Below are 18942 nucleotides of genomic sequence, written 5' to 3'. Positions count from 1 at the left end.
GCGCGCGCGCGCGCGCGCGCCTGTGTGTGTGTGTGTGTGTGTGTGTGTGTGTGTGTGTGTGTGTGTGTGTGTTCCACAGATACGCCAGTGTCTACAGTGAAATGATGGCTCACATTAAAAATAAAGCTACAGTTAATGAATGTTTTAATTTTATCTTTGATGTGTGGTACGATGTGTGTGTGTGTGTGTGTGTGTGTGTGTGTGTGTGTGTGTGTGTTTGCATGCATGCACACACAAATATGTATACTATCCGTTACAATAACTGACATAACAATAATAGTTCTTCCATTTTTCTTAAAATAGTAACACTGAATGTTTCTAGGTGGTCACTTTGTTAACTTTTTATGGTGCTCTCCACAATAATGAATAAATTAAGGTTTTACAACAATAAGCAAGATTTGAAATAAAAATTTTATGTAGTTCAATAGAAAATAGGTAGCTGTAATAATGGTGTCTGATACTTGATTTTTTTCTTATAGGTTTCCTAGTGGAGTTTGTTTCTGTCCCAGTTGTGACAGGCTTCACATCTGCTGCTGCTCTCATTATAGCATGCTCACAGGTCAAGGGCCTGTTGGGCCTAAGCATCAAGGGTCACAATTTTGCTGAGACAGTGGTTGCAATCTTTGAAAACATTGGATCAACTCGTCTCTGGGATGCTATACTGTCACTCTTCTGCATTACAGCATTATTAACACTCCGGGTAAGATGATTTTAGCTGTTTTATTTACAAGGCAGAAGCTTAAGCTAATGATAGCTAACATAGATTTATAAAAGTTTGGTCACTCCTAATAAGAAAGATTTTTATGCTACCCCAAAACTTCAAAATTTGAAATAAACTGTTAGGTGAAAACTTTTGTTAAGAGAGAACAAATTTAGATGGTGAGATGGATTTCATATCAGCCAGACTCATTCTGTGGTACTCAGTACACAACAAAAAGGAGTGCATAAATCCAAACCGAGAGATATGGTCACTTGACAAAAATAAATACCTCTCTGGAACAATACATAAAACAAACTGCCTAGCAAGTTCCCACACAATCATTATAAATATTTGCCGAATGGTTTTGCTGAAGAATATATGTCTAATTCACATTAGGCAAGAAGTGAACAGATTTCCTTCATACCTCCCTAAAAATTGGTGTCAGAAATTTTTTTACTACAGTACTCAATGGTAAATTATTAAGAGCAGTGAAAGCACCAAGTAGTTATCAAGACTCAATCTTGACCAAGAGAGCCACACATCAACAGATCAATAGGAACTGAATAGATGCCATATCACATAAGATTCAGAGAGAAATGTTTCTCTTGAAGCCTATGAATGACCTGCTGCTTTTAATCCAAATATCACCAAACTGAGTAATTATCGGAGATTAATATGGTGCAGGCACTCCTTTGAAATGAATAGGTTGACACAGGGTGGGAATACTCATGACAGAAAAAAAGTGCATTGAAAATCACACCACATGACTAGAAACATAAAATACTGTTGTTGGATGATAGATTGTATGGGCTTAGTAAGCCACCAGCCCACTTACTGAAATGTGTTATATCCTCACTTTTAAATGGAGATAGTCCTGTGGTGAGTGTCTGACTTTTGATAGTTTCATCTTGGTTAGCTGGTTTCTGTTTCTTGAAACACAGATAATGCTGCCTGTCAGCACTCCATCTATGTGCGGCACAGAAACTGATATTTTTCAGTTTGAACATCACATTGTTTCCGTTCATGAAGGGATAGCCTCCACAAAGCTGTTTCATTAATAAGGAGTAAATGTAATCAAACAGTGAGACTAGAATCATATTTTAATAGTGTCTTGCAACGTCTGAAAAACAATTTTAAAAAATACATTCAAGTTTCTAAAGAATACTCTGTCATAGCATATTAGTGCATGACTATAATCACAACCTTGATCTGTGTCCCTAGGATGCGATAAGTTTAATCAAAATTGATCAACTCAGAGGCAGTCGAAAAATGTGTTCTTAAGCTGTGATAGAAAGTGAAAATAGAAAGATTCTGTGGAGCCTTAAGGAAAATGACATTAGAAAAGTCTTCCTCAGTATGGAACCATGCAGATGTGTTGGACTCAGCTGGGTCATACTTTGAAGGCTACCACTACTGACTGACCAAACATACCATATTTAATAAGTACATATATTTGCAACATCTGTTTCATATTTTCATGTTAGATCTTGTAGGCCTGTAAGACATTTCCTGGCAAATTGCAAGTGTGTAGTAAACTGTTCATCTCCTGTCACTGTGTTGATCTGTTTTCAAGAAAGTTGTCACAGTTCAAGGTTGAAAAGAAGTCGTGCATAAAAACACCGCAAGGAATAGTTCATTTGTAATGTGATCAGATCATTTGTTTTTTCTCAAATCATGTACGAATAATATCTTCCCACAATCAGTGGGACATTACATAGAGATTCCTGCCTATTAAATTGTCCTCTCAGTGTTAAATTATTGTGTCAGATTCTCAATACTGTTATGTTACTCTTTTATAACAGGCACTGGCCATGAATGTGTCAATAACTATTATCTTACTCCTTGTTGATTCCTCTCCAATGCTTCTATTTCCTAATGCAACATCTTTTTCCACTATACAGAATATTGTGTTTTTCTGCATGTAACATTGTTTCATCTTAAGCTGAGACTGACACAGTTACAGTATTTCTGTGAATTAATTTTTGAGTTTTAACTATGTACTCAACATTTCAACACAGATGATGAAACACCAAATTACAATAAATCTAGCTAAGTACAAAGGTATACATGTATTATGTAATTCTGTCACTCTTTCCTTCTCATCCCGTCTGGTAACCCTCCCCTGACACGGGGTTCTGGGTGACTTTTCTGAACTGTACCTCTTTTTCTAAACCTCTCCACTCCTTTCCCTTCACCCCTCCCCCTTCCCTCCAACTCTTCTGTCAGAAGAAGGAGCCATTGGCTCCAAAAGCTTGTATACATTAAACCTTTTTGTGTGTGTGTTCTCCTGCCACCACTTGGTGAGTAGATTTTTTATCTGTCCAATTACACCACTCCGCTATTTTCTGCTTACAGAAACTTAAGGACCTAAAATTTAAGGATACCAGCTCACTGACAGTGAAAATCATTTCAAAATTTATATGGTGCATTTCTACATGGCGGAATGCAGTCATTGTCATTATAAGCACAGCTGTTGCTTATTACGTTAGTGAAGATGAAAAAATACCATTCATTCTCACAGGTATGTTATGAAACTGTATGATCTGATTCAAATACTGGAGTTTTACATATCCAACACTAATTATTTGTTTACTAATGCAGGAAGAATAGAACCTGGCCTACCAACTGTAACTCCCCCACCATTCAGCACTTCATTTGACAATAAAACACTTTCATTTGGTGATATGTGCTCTTATCTTGGAAGTGGCCTTGCAGTTGTTCCCATTGTTGCCATACTGGGAAATGTGGCAATTGCAAAAGCATTTTGTAAGTATTTATTAATATGCAGATTACATAGATTAAAGTATGATAATAGCAGATAAACTATCCCACTATGAAACTGGTACAGGAAAAGAGACAATAAACAAATTCAGTTTGATGAGACAGAAATTCCAGTACTGTAACATATTTTAATCTGATTCTAAAAAGTATACATTTTATTCTTTTTATTGTGTTACACATCTACCAAATTTAGTCACACATTTTGTGAATAAAATCATTTAAAATGCCTACTGAAATTCATACAACAAGCAAACATTTTAGTTTCTGTGAAATTCCTTTCAGATAACTATTACTTTAGCATCATGCTGCTAATATCTTTTACATAATGTGCTTTAAAATATATGATTAAGAAACATACACACATAAGGAAACAAAAACGGATTCCATCACAAAAGATAACTTTCGTGGATATGGAGAGAATAGGACAAATAACATGATCTGTCTGAACAATGATATGTGGGTCAATGAAGGTACCATGGTAAGAACTGTAGCACATTCCATTTGTAAAAGCTGTTCCATTTATCTATAAAAAAATTAGTTGCTAACATCTGCTTATCTGGCCCAAAAATATAAAGATTTTCTATGAATGATGTGTGGTGTCACCGCCAGACACCACACTTGCTAGGTGGTAGCTTTAAATCGGCCGCGGTCCATTAGTACATGTCGGACCCGCGTGTCGCCACTGTCAGGGATCGCAGACCGAGCCCCACCACAAGGCAGGTCTCGAGATACGGACTAGCACTCGCCCCAGTTGTACGGACGACTTTGCTAGCGACTACACGGATGAAGCATAGCTCATTAGCCGAGCCAATAGTTAGAATAGCCTTCAGCTAAGTCAATGGCTGCGACCTAGCAAGGCGCCGTTAGTAACATTGCATGTATCTAAAGAGTCTCACTTGTATCGCCACAATCTCCAGATGTACCAAAAGGATGGATTAAAGTTAAGTATTCCAGAAGCTACGTACTTTTCTTTATAGCATTTATTACGTATCCTGTTTCAGACCTCCCGCCATCCAGCTTTAGCATAGCGCGTGCCTTTCGGCTTCCTCTCATTGTGTCTAGGATGTCTTGTCTAGACACAACATGATGTTATGTCCTTTATGTGAAAATGTTCATATCATAAAAACTATCAACAAGTAAAGACATGAAAAAAAGTTAACACATACATTTTCTTTTCTATTGGACATGTTGATGCAAATGTGAAAGCACTGAATTCAGATTTTGAAAGCACAGGGCTTAGATCTCATTTTGGCTGTTTTGATTTAGATGATGCCTTGTTACATTAAGTTATGATGGGAAAATGTCAAGCTGATTCAACCTTGCATTCTTCTCCACCAGAGTTACTGTGTGGATTCCATTGACATTGCTGCTAAAAAGACTTAACATTAACCTTTCTTCCTTCATTTTCAGTGTTGAAAAATAAATGTAGCTTCATCTGATAAAAGCCAGGGTAAGGTATGAGAGAAACACATGCGCACATGGATTTAATTGTTTTTGGTTCTATAGAACTGAGAGGAATTTTCATACTGAATAATGATTTGCTCCAATTTCCCTTGTAGAATCTTTTAATATAATGATCCAAAATGTCATGCCTGTATTTGACATATCCTGCAAATAGGATCATTCCATGTGAGCTTCTGATATGATTTTTTAAAGTATTATTTTCTTTCATAAGTGGAGAGTAAATAAATATCAATATAGTTGCTTCTTTTTCTGTTGCTATTCTTCTTGCAGTCTTCCAGTTGTATCTTACCACAATTCATCATCAGAACAATAATTTCTGCGGGTCATATCGATAGCTTTTCACTTATCAGTGAACTAGACATGTGCTCTTAAATAGATTCTGAGTATAAGTGGAGAGCATATGGAATCTATTTTGCTTAAATGTACTTTCAGATATCACTATGACAGCTGTTATATGTTGCAGGTTTGGGGGTAAGCCCACAACTTATTATCTGAAATCTGATCCCACATTGACGTGGTGATTCTCTCCAAATTCTTTTAAGTCTGAATAGGAAAATCTTGAATAATTCATGAATATTTAAACAGGTGGTGTCATCTAAAAGGTGGCTTTTAGACCAATGCCACCTGGCTGAATACATGAGAGTTATTCAAGGTTCATTATTTTATTGTATTTGTGTGTGTGTGTGTTTTAAGTTAACTTAATTCAGTCTCTTAAAATATTTAGCCTCATATTACAATACAAAATATCAACATATGATATTGATGTTACATGTATCTTTCTCTCAGTTTATAATTAGTTCCAAAAGTTATTTACATACACTTTAACTCAGGTGACTACAGAACAGACCTATAAAAACATATGATGCATACAATACTTTCAATGTAATTGAATACATAAAAAAAGTTATTCACTAAGATGTGTCAGGAGTAAACACTTTTTTTTTTTTTTTTTTTTTTTTTTTTTTTTTTTTTTTTTTTTTTTTTTTTTTTTTTTTCCATCAGTCTACTGACTGGTTTGATGCGGCCCGCCACGAATTCCTTTCCTGTGCTAACCTCTTCATCTCAGAGTAGCACTTGCAACCTACGTCCTCAATTATTTGCTTGACGTATTCCAATCTCTGCCTTCCTCTACAGTTTTTGCCCTCTACAGCTCCCTCTAGTACCATGGAAGTCATTCCCTCATGTCTTAGCAGATGTCCTATCATCCTGTCCCTTCTCCTTATCAGTGTTTTCCACATATTCCTTTCCTCTCCGATTCTGTGCAGAACCTCCTCATTCCTTACCTTATCAGTCAACCTAATTTTCAACATTTGTCTATAGCATCACATCTCAAATGCTTCGATTCTCTTCTGTTCTGGTTTTCCCACAGTCCATGTTTCACTACCATACAATGCTGTACTCCAGACGTACATCCTCAGAAATTTCTTCCTCAAATTAAGGCCGGTATTTGATATTAGCAGACTTCTCTTGGCCAGAGATGCCTTTTTTGCCATAGTGAGTCTGCTTTTGATGTCCTCCTTGCTCCGTCCGTCATTGGTTATTTTACTGCCTAGGTAGCAGAATTCCTTAACTTCATTGACTTCGTGACCATCAATCCTGACGTTAATTTTCTCGCTGTTCTCATTTCTACTACTTCTCATTACCTTCGTCTTCCTTCGATTTACTCTCAAACCATTCTGGGTACTCATTAGACTGTTCATTCCATTCAGCAGATCATTTAATTCTTCTTCACTTTCACTCAGGATAGCAATGTCATCAGCGAATCATATCATTGATATCCTTTCACCTTGTATTTTAATTCCACTCCTGAACCTTTCTTTTATTTCCATCATTGCTTCCTCGATGTACAGATTGAAGAGTAGGGGTGAAAGGCTACAGCCTTGTCTTACACCCTTTTTAATACGAGCACTTCATTCTTGATCGTCCACTCTTATTATTCCCTATTGGTTGTTGTACATATTGTATATGACCCGTCTCTCCCTATAGCTTACCCCTGCTTTTTTCAGAATCTCGAACAGATTGCACCATTTTATATTGTTGAACGCTTTTTCCAGGTCGACAAATCCTATGAAAGTGTCTTGATTTTTCTTTAGCCTTGCTTCCATTATTAGCCGTAATGTCAGAACTGCCTCTCTCGTCCCTTTACTTTTCCTAAAGCCAAACTGATCGTCACCTAGCACATTCTCAATTTTCTTTTCCATTCTTCTGTATATTATTCTTGTAAGCAGCTTCGATGCATGAGCTGTTAAGCTGATTGTGCGATAATTCTCGCACTTGTCAGCTTTTGCCGTCTTCGGAATTGTGTGGATGATGCTTTTCCGAAAGTCAGATGGTATAGCGCCAGACTCATATATTCTACACACCAACATGAATAGTCGTTTTGTTGCCACTTGAAATTCTGATGGAATGTTATCTATCCATTCTGCCTTGTTTGACCGTAGGTCCTCCAAAGCTCTTTTAAATTCCGATTCTAATACTGGATCCCCTATCTCTTCTAAATCGACTCCTGTTTCTTCTTCTATAACATCAGACAAATCTTCCCCCTCATAGAGGCTTTTAATGTATTCTTTCCACCTATCTGCTCTCTCCTCTGCATTTAACAGTGCACTCTTAATGTTACCACCATTGCTTTTAATGTCACCAAAGGTTGTTTTGACTTTCCTGTATGCTGAGTCTGTCCTTCCGACAATCATATCTTTTTCGATGTCTTCACATTTTTCCTGCAGCCATTTCGTCTTAGCTTCCCCGCACTTCCTATTTATTTCATTCCTCAGCGACTTGTATTTCTGTATTCCTGATTTTCCTGGAACATGTTTTTACTTCCTTCTTTCATCAATCAACTGAAGTATTTCTTCTGTTAGCCATGGTTTCTTCGCAGCTACCTTCTTTGTACCTACATTTTCCTTCCCAACTTCTGTGATGGCCCTTTTTAGAGATGTTTATTCCTCTTCAACTGTACTGCCTACTGTACTGTTCCTTACTGCTGTATCTATAGCATTAGAGAACTTCAAACGTATCTCGTCATTCCTTAGTACTTCCGTATCCCACTTCTTTGCATATTGATTCTTCCTGACTAATGTCTTGAACTTCAGCCTACTCTTCATCACTACTATATTGTGATCTGAGTCTATATCTGCTCCTGGGTATGCCTTACAATCCAGTATCTGATTTCGGAATCTCTGTCTGACCATGATGTAATCTAATTGAAATCTTCCCGTATCTCCCAGCCTTTTCCAAGTATACCTCCTCCTCTTGTGATTCTTGAACAGGGTATTCGCTATTACTAGCTGAAACTTGTTACAGAACTCAATTAGTCTTTCTCCTCTTTCATTTCTTGTCCCAAGCCCCTATTCTCCTGCAACCTTTTCTTCTACTCCTTCCCCTACAACTGCATTCCAGTCGCCCATGACTATTAGATTTTCGTCCCCCTTTACATACTGCATTACCCTTTCAACATCCTCATACACTTTCTCTATCTGTTCATCTTCAGCTTGCGACGTCGGCATGTATACCTGAACTATCGTTGTCGGTGTTGGTCTGCTGTCGATTCTGATTAGAACAACCAGGTCTCTGAACTGTTCACAGTAACACACCCTCTGCCCTACCTTCCTATTCATAACGAATCCTACACCTGTTATACCATTTTCTGCTGCTGTTGATATTACCCGATACTCATCTGACCAGAAATCCTTGTCTTCCTTCCACTTCACTTCACTGACACCTCCTATATCTAGATTGAGCCTTTGCATTTCCCTTTTCAGATTTTCTAGTTTCCCTACCACATTCAAGCTTCTGACATTCCACACCCCCACTCATAGAACATTATCCTTTCATTGATTATTCGATCTTTTTCTCATGGTAACCTCCCCCTTGGCAGTCCCCTCCCGGAGATCCGAATGGGGGACTATTCCGGAATCTTTTGCCAATGGACAGATCATCATGACACTTCTTCAATTACAGGCCACATGTCCTGTTGATACACGTTACATGTCTTTAATGCAGTGGTTTCCATTGCCTTCTGCATCCTCATGTCGTTGATCATTGCTGATTCTTCCGCCTTTAGGGGCAATTTCCCACCCCTAGGACAAGAGAGTGCCCTGAACCTCTATCCGCTCCTCCGCCCTCTTTGACAAGGCCTTTGGCAGAATGAGGCTGACTTCTTATGCCGCAAGTCTTCGGCCGCCAATGCTGATTATTTATCAAAATTTAGGCAGTGGTAGGGATCGAACCCGGGACTGAAGACGTTTTGATTATGAATCAAAGATGCTACCCCTAGACCACGGGTGGTTAACGTTAAAAAAATGTACAAGTTTCCAGAGTCAGCGGCTTCTTCTTCTGGCAGAAGAGCTGAAGGGGAAGGAAGAGGGATGAAGGAAAAGAGCTGGTGAGGTTTAGGAAATGGGGAGAATTTGGAAAAGTTGGCCAGAACCTTGGTCAGGAGGACTTACCAGACAGGGTGAGAAGAGAAAACTGATTGTTGGTGACTGCACAGGATGAGATTTGAAAAACCAAGAGCTTAAAGTTGGAAGTTAGGGTAATAAGCAAGACTGGCAAAACATCTTGAAAGAGCTAACAAGAGCAACAAACTAAATGCATTGTATGTGGCAGAGGTGCTGAGGGGGGGGAAATAGACAGGTCAAAAAATAAAAGATACAGTAAACTGAAAGGAAATAGAGGAAGAAATAGTTACTGAGAAGAAACACTGATATCAAAGATATTATTGAATATAAGTAATGAAATAATTAATGTATATTAAGGTTGGACGGGTGACGAGAACCAAAGAGAAGTTGTAACACCAGTTCTCATCTGCAGAGTTATGAGAAAATGGTGTCTGGCAGAAGCCTACAGACAGCACATGTGGCGAAACAGACATGGAAGTCATGACTGTCATGTTGTAGAACATGCTTTGCAACAGGATACTGTTTATTGTTAGTATACCCCTCTCTCTACGCCCATTCATCTTAACTGATATCTTGGTGGTAGTCACACCAATGTAAGAGGCTGAACAGTCTTCATATAACAGCTGGTGCCTGATATGTGTTGTTTCACAAGTGGCTCTTCCTTTAATGGTACATGTTTTACTAATTACAGTCCTTGTATAGGTGACAGTAGGAGGGTGCGTAAGGCATCACATCCAATTCTGGTACTGTTGATCCCCTCTAAAAACAACTTAGGAGTACACATCTTGTCACTTAGTGTTATACTGGTCTTTAATGCATTAATCCAGCTACTTTGACAAAGCTATGACTTCCTAAAATAATGCCCTGAAATGAGGTCCATTCTGTCTGATATTTTGCACTCCTAGAAATAGCTTTTTATCACCCTCCAAATCTCCACAATATCCTTGCCAGACCCTATGCTCCTTCTGCACCCATTTCCCTACCCTATGGCTCCTACCTCTGTGACTTTCCACACTGAAAGACATGCCCTATGCACCCACCTACTACCACCCACACCAATCCTGTAAATGGCAATACATATACTATCAAAGGGAGAACAACATGTGAAACGACTTGTCATATACTAGCTGTTATGTAAACACTGTTAGGCCTTTTACATTGGCATGACTACCAACAAGTTATCAGTTAGGATGAATGGGCATAGGCAGAGGGTGTATACTGGCAACACACAGTACTCTGTTGAAGGTCATACTCTACTACATGACAGTCAAGACCTTGGTGTCTGTTTCACTACAGGTGCCATCTGGATTTTTGCACCAGACATTAGTTTCTCAGAACTCCGCAGGTGGGAGCTGATATTGCAACATGTCCTTGCTTTTCAGCACCCACCTGGTCTTAATTTACATTAATTATTTTCTTTAATTTCCTCAGTATCAGCATTTCTTCTCAATAACTACTCCTTTCTCCACTACCTTTCAGTTTTCTGTGTGTTTTATTTTCCAACCTGTCTACTTTTCCCCGCCCAGCACCTTCACCACATATACTACGCATAGCTTTCCTCTCTTTTTAATTATTGCATGATGTTTTGTCAGTAATCTCTGTCTTGCTTACTATCCCATCTTTCACCTTTAAGTCTCAGGTTTTCAAATCTCATCCCATGGAGTCCCCAACAATCAGTATTTCCTTCTCATTCTGTCCGGTGAGTCTCCCCTGACCCACATTTGGTGGACTACTCCAAATTATCACCAGCCCTTTTCATTCATCCCTCTTTCTTCCCTTTCAGCCCTTCCTCCAGAAGGAGCCATTGGCCCTGAAAGCTAGCACATTTCTTTAACCTTTACGTGTGTTTTCTCCTGCTGCATCTTAGTGAGTAGATTTTTTTATCTAACGAATTACATTTTCAAAAATTAGTTATTTTCATTGATACACAATACATTCAGTGATAAAAATACATACATATGGATAATAAACATATTCTTCATTACTTATACCTAAACTCCTGTATTCTTTTTCTGTTAAATTATCCTCAATAAGTTTCTGGTATCTTGTTTCACTCACACTGTCCTTTATACTCATAGGAAGGTACTTAACCAGTTACACACCTGATTATCAAGGACCTTTTTCAGTAGCCCTCAGTCTGTATGGTATTCTTCTCAGCAGGCCTTAATCTTGTCATGAGAATGAACATCTCCATTTTTCCCTAGTAATTTATTGCCTTTGATTAACAAAATTATTGTTCTGTATATTTACTTGTCAGATGGGAGGGAAAATACAGTTACTAGAAGTAATAAAAAGAAGAAAAAGAAATTGGATTGGGCATATATTAAGAAAGAATGATGGACTGATAAAAACAGCTTTAGAAGGTTATGTAGAAGGAAAAGGAAGTGAGGAAGGGAGAGATTTCAGATACTGTATTACTTGATGGACAGTACAACATACAGCAGCCTTAAGAAGGAAGCAATGGATCACACAAAATGGAGAGGCAAAGGACCTGCTAATACAGCAGAAAACTGATGATGATGATGATATGTACCTGGATGGAAATGTCAAAATTTGTGAATTATGGAAGACAGTTCTTCTTGAGTAAGTTTGTACTTTATTCAGGATGGCCCAAATGGATTTTTTCGGAATATAAAAATTCTTTTTTGTTGTAGTTGCTAGAGATTCCCCAAACAGAAATTCCATACTGTAAGTGTAAGTCAGAAAAAGCGTGGCACACTTATGCAGAATATTTTTGTTGGTATACACTGAGGTGATGAAATTCATGGGGTAGTGATATGCACATATACAGATGGTAGTAGTATCATGTACACAAGGTATAAAAGGGCAGTGCATCAGCAGAGATATCATTTGTAGTCAGGTGATTGATGCAAAAAGGTTTCCAAAGTGATTATGGCCTTATGATGGTAATTAACAGAGTTTGAATGCATAATGGTAAGTGGAGCTATGCATGGGACATTCCATTTCGAAAATCTACATCTACAATCTTTAGAAAATTCAATATTCTGAGATCCACAGCATCAAGAGTGTGCCAAGAATACTAAATTTTACTCATTACCTTTTACCACAGACAACATAGTGGCCAACAACCTTCAATTAACGACTGATGTGAGTGCCTTTGCTATCAGCACAACCACACCTGCAGTGTCTCTCCTGGGCTTGTGACCCTATCAGTTGGACCCTAGACAACTCGAAAACCATGGCCTGAGTCCCAATTTCAGTTGGTAAGAGCTGATGGTAGGGTTTGAGTGCAGCACAGACCCCATGTAGCCATGGACCCAAGTTCTTGGCAGGGCACTGTGCAAGCTTGTGTTGGCTCACTAATGGAGTGGGTTGTGTTTACATGAAACTGAGTGATCATTGACTGGAGATGGTTGTTTTTGGCTACTTGGACTTCATATTCCCGACCAACGATGAAATTTTTTATGGATGACAATCCGCTATGTCACCAGTCCACAATTATTCATGATTGATGGTTTGAAGAACATCCTGGACAATTCAGGCAAATGATCTGGTCACCCAGATTGCCCAACATGAATCCCATTGAACATTTGCAGGACAATATCAATAGGTCAGTTCATGCACAAAATCTTGCACTCGCAACACTTTTGCAATTATGGGTGACCGTAGAGGCAGTCTATGTCACATCGTCTTTCTGCACTATGCCAGGCAAAAGGATGCATGACATGATACTGGGAGGTAACCCAAGACTTTCGTCACCTCAGTGTAATGTGCAACATATCTCGTCTGAAATAAAAGACTGCTATAAATGATTGATTCGTCTTCAAAGTTCTGTATTTTCCAAATTATTACATGTGCTAATGTGATTGGTGCATGAGAATGGTTGTAAACTCACCAAGTTTGCATTTTGCACTCTACAGATGGTTTATGAATGCCCCTCTGGTCACATGACACATGTCCAAGTGGTTGTCAAGTTTGTTCCATTTGTTCTAACACTACTGCTCCATATATCCAATTAAAATTCATTGTTATATAGTTTGATGATAATGAATTGCATTTCTTCACCTAGTCATATAGCTATACAAATGCATAGTTGTACAATATATGAAACAGAAAAATTTAAAAGAAAACAATTCTAAAATGGTTGTTGCAATGAGCAAAATATAATAATATTAATTCTGGGGATATGTTTGAGGCTCCAAACATTGTTATCTCTAGGGTATGCTGTAAAAGTCCAGGTTTGTTGAACAGTAACGAAGATAATTATTCACATTTTCATCACATCTTGGTTTATTTCCCATCAAGACATGGCAAACATTGAAATTTATACATCGGCCTTCTGTGCATCATTAAAGAAAGGTCTTCCTGCAAGCATACACTGATTTTGTACTAATCACCGTCTTCAGTTAACAAGTTCATAAAATGTCAAATGCATTTTCAATACAAATCACAGTTTCCAACCTTAAAGTTATAAATGGTGCATATTTTGTACACAGCACAAAGACTGACACACAACTCTGGATCCAAACAAAGACTCTCCCATTTGAGCTTGAAACAAAGACTAACTAACTTAACTAACCTTTGGCATGTATGACCAATGATATATTACAGAATGAAGTTCTAGAATGTTCCGGAGCCATAACTGCTCAAATTAAAATTTTTAGTAGCCTTCTGCATACATGAGTGAACAGTTACAGTAAAACATGCGTCTTTGTATTGGCAATATTTGTAAATATAAAAACAGTTACACACTATTGTAAATAATTTTGAAATAAAGTTTTCATAAAAATAAAGATGTATGACACGTGGCCAAAACAATAAACATTTTATATTTTCTTTCATATGACTGATTTTTTTATGAAAAATTGAGTTTGTTTTCAAACAATTATAACAGTTTTTGATTTTGTAGATAAAAAATTCTATGACAAATTTTGTAACCAAAATATTCTGAAGTGTGAAATATATGCCATTTCTGGTCAAAATGAACAAATGGAATTTATAGGATAATTAACTTCTTTTAAAATAAAAAATCACAACATATTTCTAAAATGTTACAGACAAATGTGGAAAAATGTTAACTTTATTTCCATGCACTACACCAATCCCATAGGCTCCCCTTTTGTACATCAGACTTGCAACTTTAGTTAAAAATAGCTGAAAAAAGAAGGAAATCACAAATTTCATCAAACAGGCTTAGTATTGAAATCTACTATTGATAGAAGGTTCACTTAATTCTGGTTTGTTGTAATCATTTGTAGCAACATTCCCTAGAGGAAAAAGTCACAAGGTGTTAAGCAAGCAAACCTGGGGACCCAAGGCAACAGAGCAACTTCATCTTCTCCATGATGCCCAATCCAGTGGTGCAGAAGTTCATCATTTACAGAGCGACAGACATCGTTGCTCCAATGAGGGGCTGTCCCATCTTGTTGGAAGATGAAATACTTAGAATCATGAGTGGATTGTGGAACCAACCACAGCTGCAACATAGCAATGTAAGAGGTACCTGTCACAGACTTCTCACAGAAGAAAAAAGGCCCATACAGCTTTGGCTGTTACACTGTACAGAAAACATTAGACTTTAGAGAATCTCCTACTTCCACCACAATTTCTTGAGGATTTTCATTGCCCCACACTCTTACAGCTTGGTGATTAACCCTTCCAGTTAATGGAATGTTGCTTTGTCACTGAACATCGGCTTGGAATCATGATATTCATCCTCAGCTGCTTCCTGCATTGTGATGCAAAACTGAAAGTGGCAGCCATAATCTTCCATTTTAATTGTTACACAAGCTGCAGGTCTTACAGTTTGAAATGTAACCACCATCAAAAAATCTTCCACATAGTTTGCCACACAGTATTCCAAGTTTGTGGTTTGTGCAGACTTCTGAATTTTTCAAAGCTTCCCCCAACCTCTCCACAGTTGCATCTGTCTCACTTGGTTGAACTGTACTTTTCTGTTTACAGAAATAACCAGTGTCCCTAAATTCTTGGTGCAATGCACACATCTCTGTTTACATGGTTGTTCTTTTCCGTAATTCCTTCTGACTGCATGCCATACTATTTTCTTGGTTTGTACCATAACCATTTTGTCAAGGCATTGCACTTGTAAAACCAACTGGTAGCCACAATGCAAACTCAGTGAGTAAGTGATTCTATTCACAAATCAATCATATCTATACATGTAATACTTTGGAAAATATGGAACTTTGAAAACAAATACATCATTTATAGTAGCACTGTATTACAGTGCTTAATTCACAGCAAATATTATCTATATTGTGTATCTGAAGATATCACAATTAACAGATAACATATATATCCTGTGAGTTCTTTAAAGATGAATGTGTCAGTTTTAGAAAAATTGACATACATTTCTGTGTCCGAACATAACCTAGCTTGATGGCTCTTTTTCGTACGCTGTCAACCTTGGAATGTTTGTGTGAATTAGTACATCCACAAAGCATAGCCCCATCTTAAATCTACATTATAAGATCTGTATCAATTCTCACACTCTCACTATACTATAAGATGTAAAAGAGCCGAAATACACTCCTGTGGACAGAAGCTCCTTTATCTTTCTGTCAGCAAAAAAAATGGTTCTTATTGTAAAACATGATGAAACTCATTTCTTGACTATTCATTTGACATGTTCATTTCATCTCAGTTGAATATCCATTAAAAGACACATACATTCTATGTACGGAGTGCCATGAATTCTCTCCGGTTTACCTTGGCTACCACTCTTACTGCCTTTTTTTGTAGCCTGAAGAGCCTGTCTGTATAGACAGCTGGCACCCCACCCCATATCTCAATACTATACTGAAGTTGTGGATGTATCACTCCAAAGCATATTTGTCTCAAGCTACCGATTCAGGAAATCTGAGACCCTTTTCAGTAGATACACATTTATACTGATTTTCTTACAGATATGGTCTATATGTTCTTTCCATGACAGGTGTTCAACAATTAACTCCCAAAAATTTGTGTTTGTTTGTGGAGCTAAGGGCCAATGGAGGTGTAGATAGAGTTCTATTTGTATTGTGACTATAGCTAAGCATAAATTGCATTGTCACTGTATTCTTTCTCTTTATGAGTAGCTTATTTGCAGTGAGATAACTTGACAGAAAATTATAATTGATTTATCTACTGTTTGTAGTAGTTTGCATATCATAGCCCCAGCTGTCACAATATGTGACATCGCCATAGCTTATAATCTTGCAGTTTTGGGGTTCAATTAAATCATTTATGCACACGAGAAACAGAAAATGCCCTGATTTACTTCCTTGGGGCACACCACATTGAAGTTTCTTGTGAGTTGATTTGGCTGTTACCAACTGTTCATTCCTTTTATAAGTTAGCTTGACACACTGTTTACTGTTTTTCAGATAGGATGTAAGTAGTTGCAAGGCTACCCCTCTAATCCCATATGCTTCTAATTTATGTAATAGAACTGTGTGATTCACATTATCAAAAGCTTTACTCATATACAGGAAGGTGCCTGTTACCTTGTCTCCTTCATCTAGCTTCTTTAATATTCCACGTATAAAAATTGCTACTGCAGTTACAGTAGATCTTCCTGTTCTAAAACCATGTTGTGGTTTGTTAAATAGACTATGTTTGATGAAATATGCCTCAAATTGATTTAATATTACTTTCTCAAATAATTTCACAAGCTCTGAAGTTAATGATATTGGTCTATAGTTTTTCATGTCAGATTGAGTCACTTATTTGATAGGCTTTGAGGTTAGTCAAGGAATCTCTGTATTTTTTTCCAAGCAGTTTGTATTTTGTTAAATAGTATTGTAATTAAGTATCTCTGAAGGGTATTATTACTTTATTACTATATCTTCGTCGTTTACCAGCCATGGCTGGACAGACTGCATCACATATACAATGTTTATCAACTAACATTTATACAACACCATATACAAAATTTATATTACAAATAAAAGAAAATATTTATGAAGTGCACGAAAACACATAGAACATAGTAGAGAAAATGAAATATAACTAAACAGGAAAGTAAAACTTCATAGTAGCAAATGAAAATACCATAAAGCAAAATGTTTACAAGACCATGTAGATCACACACACAAAGTTTCATTTTGCCAAAATATGTACTTAAAGTAAAACACAAAATTAAATGTACAGTTAACTGAGAACATAAAAAGAAGATTAAATTTAGGCAAAATTATATATAAAACATAACAATATTCATTACTTTGCCCATTCACTGGAACTACTGTTGAAAAACTCTTCCAAGGAGTATAGTGGATGTTGTTTCAAGTCCTGAGCAATTTTTTTCCGAAATAATTTGGGTGGCAGGGATTTCACTTCTGGAGGCAGTTGATTGTACATTTTTAGGACGACTGTTGGAAAGCTGTCTTGTGTACTTGATAGGCAACACCTTGCCACTTCAATGTTCCTCTTACAGTGAGTGTCATGATTATGCATTTCTTATCTTATGCTAAAATTCCTTTGATTTTCTTTTATATAAATAAGGCAAAAAAACACATACTGGCTAAAAACAGTCACTATGCCTAGCCTGATGAAAATAGGCTTACAGTGGTCCAGTCTTTTGCTAGAGGATATGATCCTGATGGCTTTTTTTTGTAATAGCAACACATCTTTGCTGCCTGAGGAGTGTCCCCACAACAACAGTCCATAGCTAATGTGGCTGTGGAAGAGTGCATGGTAGACTATTGTGAGAAACTGGTCAGTTATTACCCTCTTCAGCTTCCTCAGGAGGTATATCACATGACAAAGTTTGGTGCATACATACGCAGTGTGATCATTCATGGAGAGTCTGCTGTCAATCTTGAAGCCCAGCAGTGTGACAGTCTCCATGTTTTCTTGGTCTTCAATGTTGGTTAGACCGCATATCAAATGTTGGGTTTTTTCCAGTATGCAACAGTCTTTCATGTTCTCTCTTAGTTCACTGATTTGTGGAGGTAAATTCTCAGCTTTGTAAGTAATAGCTTTATTTACTTGTTTTACTGAAGAACATATTTCATTTAAAGTTTTTAAAAGATGAAAATTATTGGGAGCTACATAGTATAAATGTTTTAGTAGATATCAAGTCAGATTATTTGATATTAGTCACATTTATTAATGGATAACTTTGTCAACAGCAAATGGTGAGATGCTGGATGCAACTCAAGAGATGATAACTCTGGGACTTTGCAACATTGTTGGGTCCTTCTTTCGCTCAATGCCAGTCAATGGCTCTTTTTCCCGCAGTGCTGTCAACAACTCAAGTGGTGTCAGAACTCAGATGGGTGGACTGTATACAGGTAAGTCCAGCATTAAAAATGTGTGAGAGTTACTTTTACATTGATGAGTCAAAACAACATGATCATCTGCTTAATAGCATGTTGGTCCACTTTAGGACCAATACCACAATTCTTCATGGCACAGATCTGAAAAGTCTTTGGCAGGCTTTTGGCACTATGTGCAACCAAATGTCTATGCACAGGTCACACAATTAGTGTAAATTATGAGTCAGTGATTAGAAGGACCAAAGCTGGCGCCTGATAGCATATACCTCATAGAGGTCTTTCATCGGGCTTTGATCAGGCAAATTTGGTGACCAAGACATCAATGTGAGTTTCCTGACATTCCCCCCTAAACCACTAT

General features: G+C 37.5%; 1 protein-coding gene across 2 annotated transcripts in view; it reads left to right on the top strand.

Annotated features, from left to right (window-relative positions):
• Positions 1-18942, top strand: part of LOC126458159 (sodium-independent sulfate anion transporter-like) — a 298589-nt gene that overhangs the window by 233492 nt on the left and 46155 nt on the right. For both annotated transcript variants that reach the window (XM_050095024.1, XM_050095025.1), the window contains exons 4-7: positions 480-700; positions 3056-3221; positions 3302-3466; positions 18438-18599. In XM_050095024.1, coding sequence (XP_049950981.1) covers positions 480-700; positions 3056-3221; positions 3302-3466; positions 18438-18599 — 714 coding nt within the window. The remainder of the gene's footprint in view (positions 1-479; positions 701-3055; positions 3222-3301; positions 3467-18437; positions 18600-18942) is intronic.

Source organism: Schistocerca serialis, chromosome 2 (assembly GCF_023864345.2).
Source record: "Schistocerca serialis cubense isolate TAMUIC-IGC-003099 chromosome 2, iqSchSeri2.2, whole genome shotgun sequence".
NCBI classification, from domain to species: domain Eukaryota; kingdom Metazoa; phylum Arthropoda; class Insecta; order Orthoptera; family Acrididae; genus Schistocerca; species Schistocerca serialis.
Note: the sequence above shows the minus strand (reverse complement) of the source record. Positions and strands in the feature narration are given on the sequence as shown.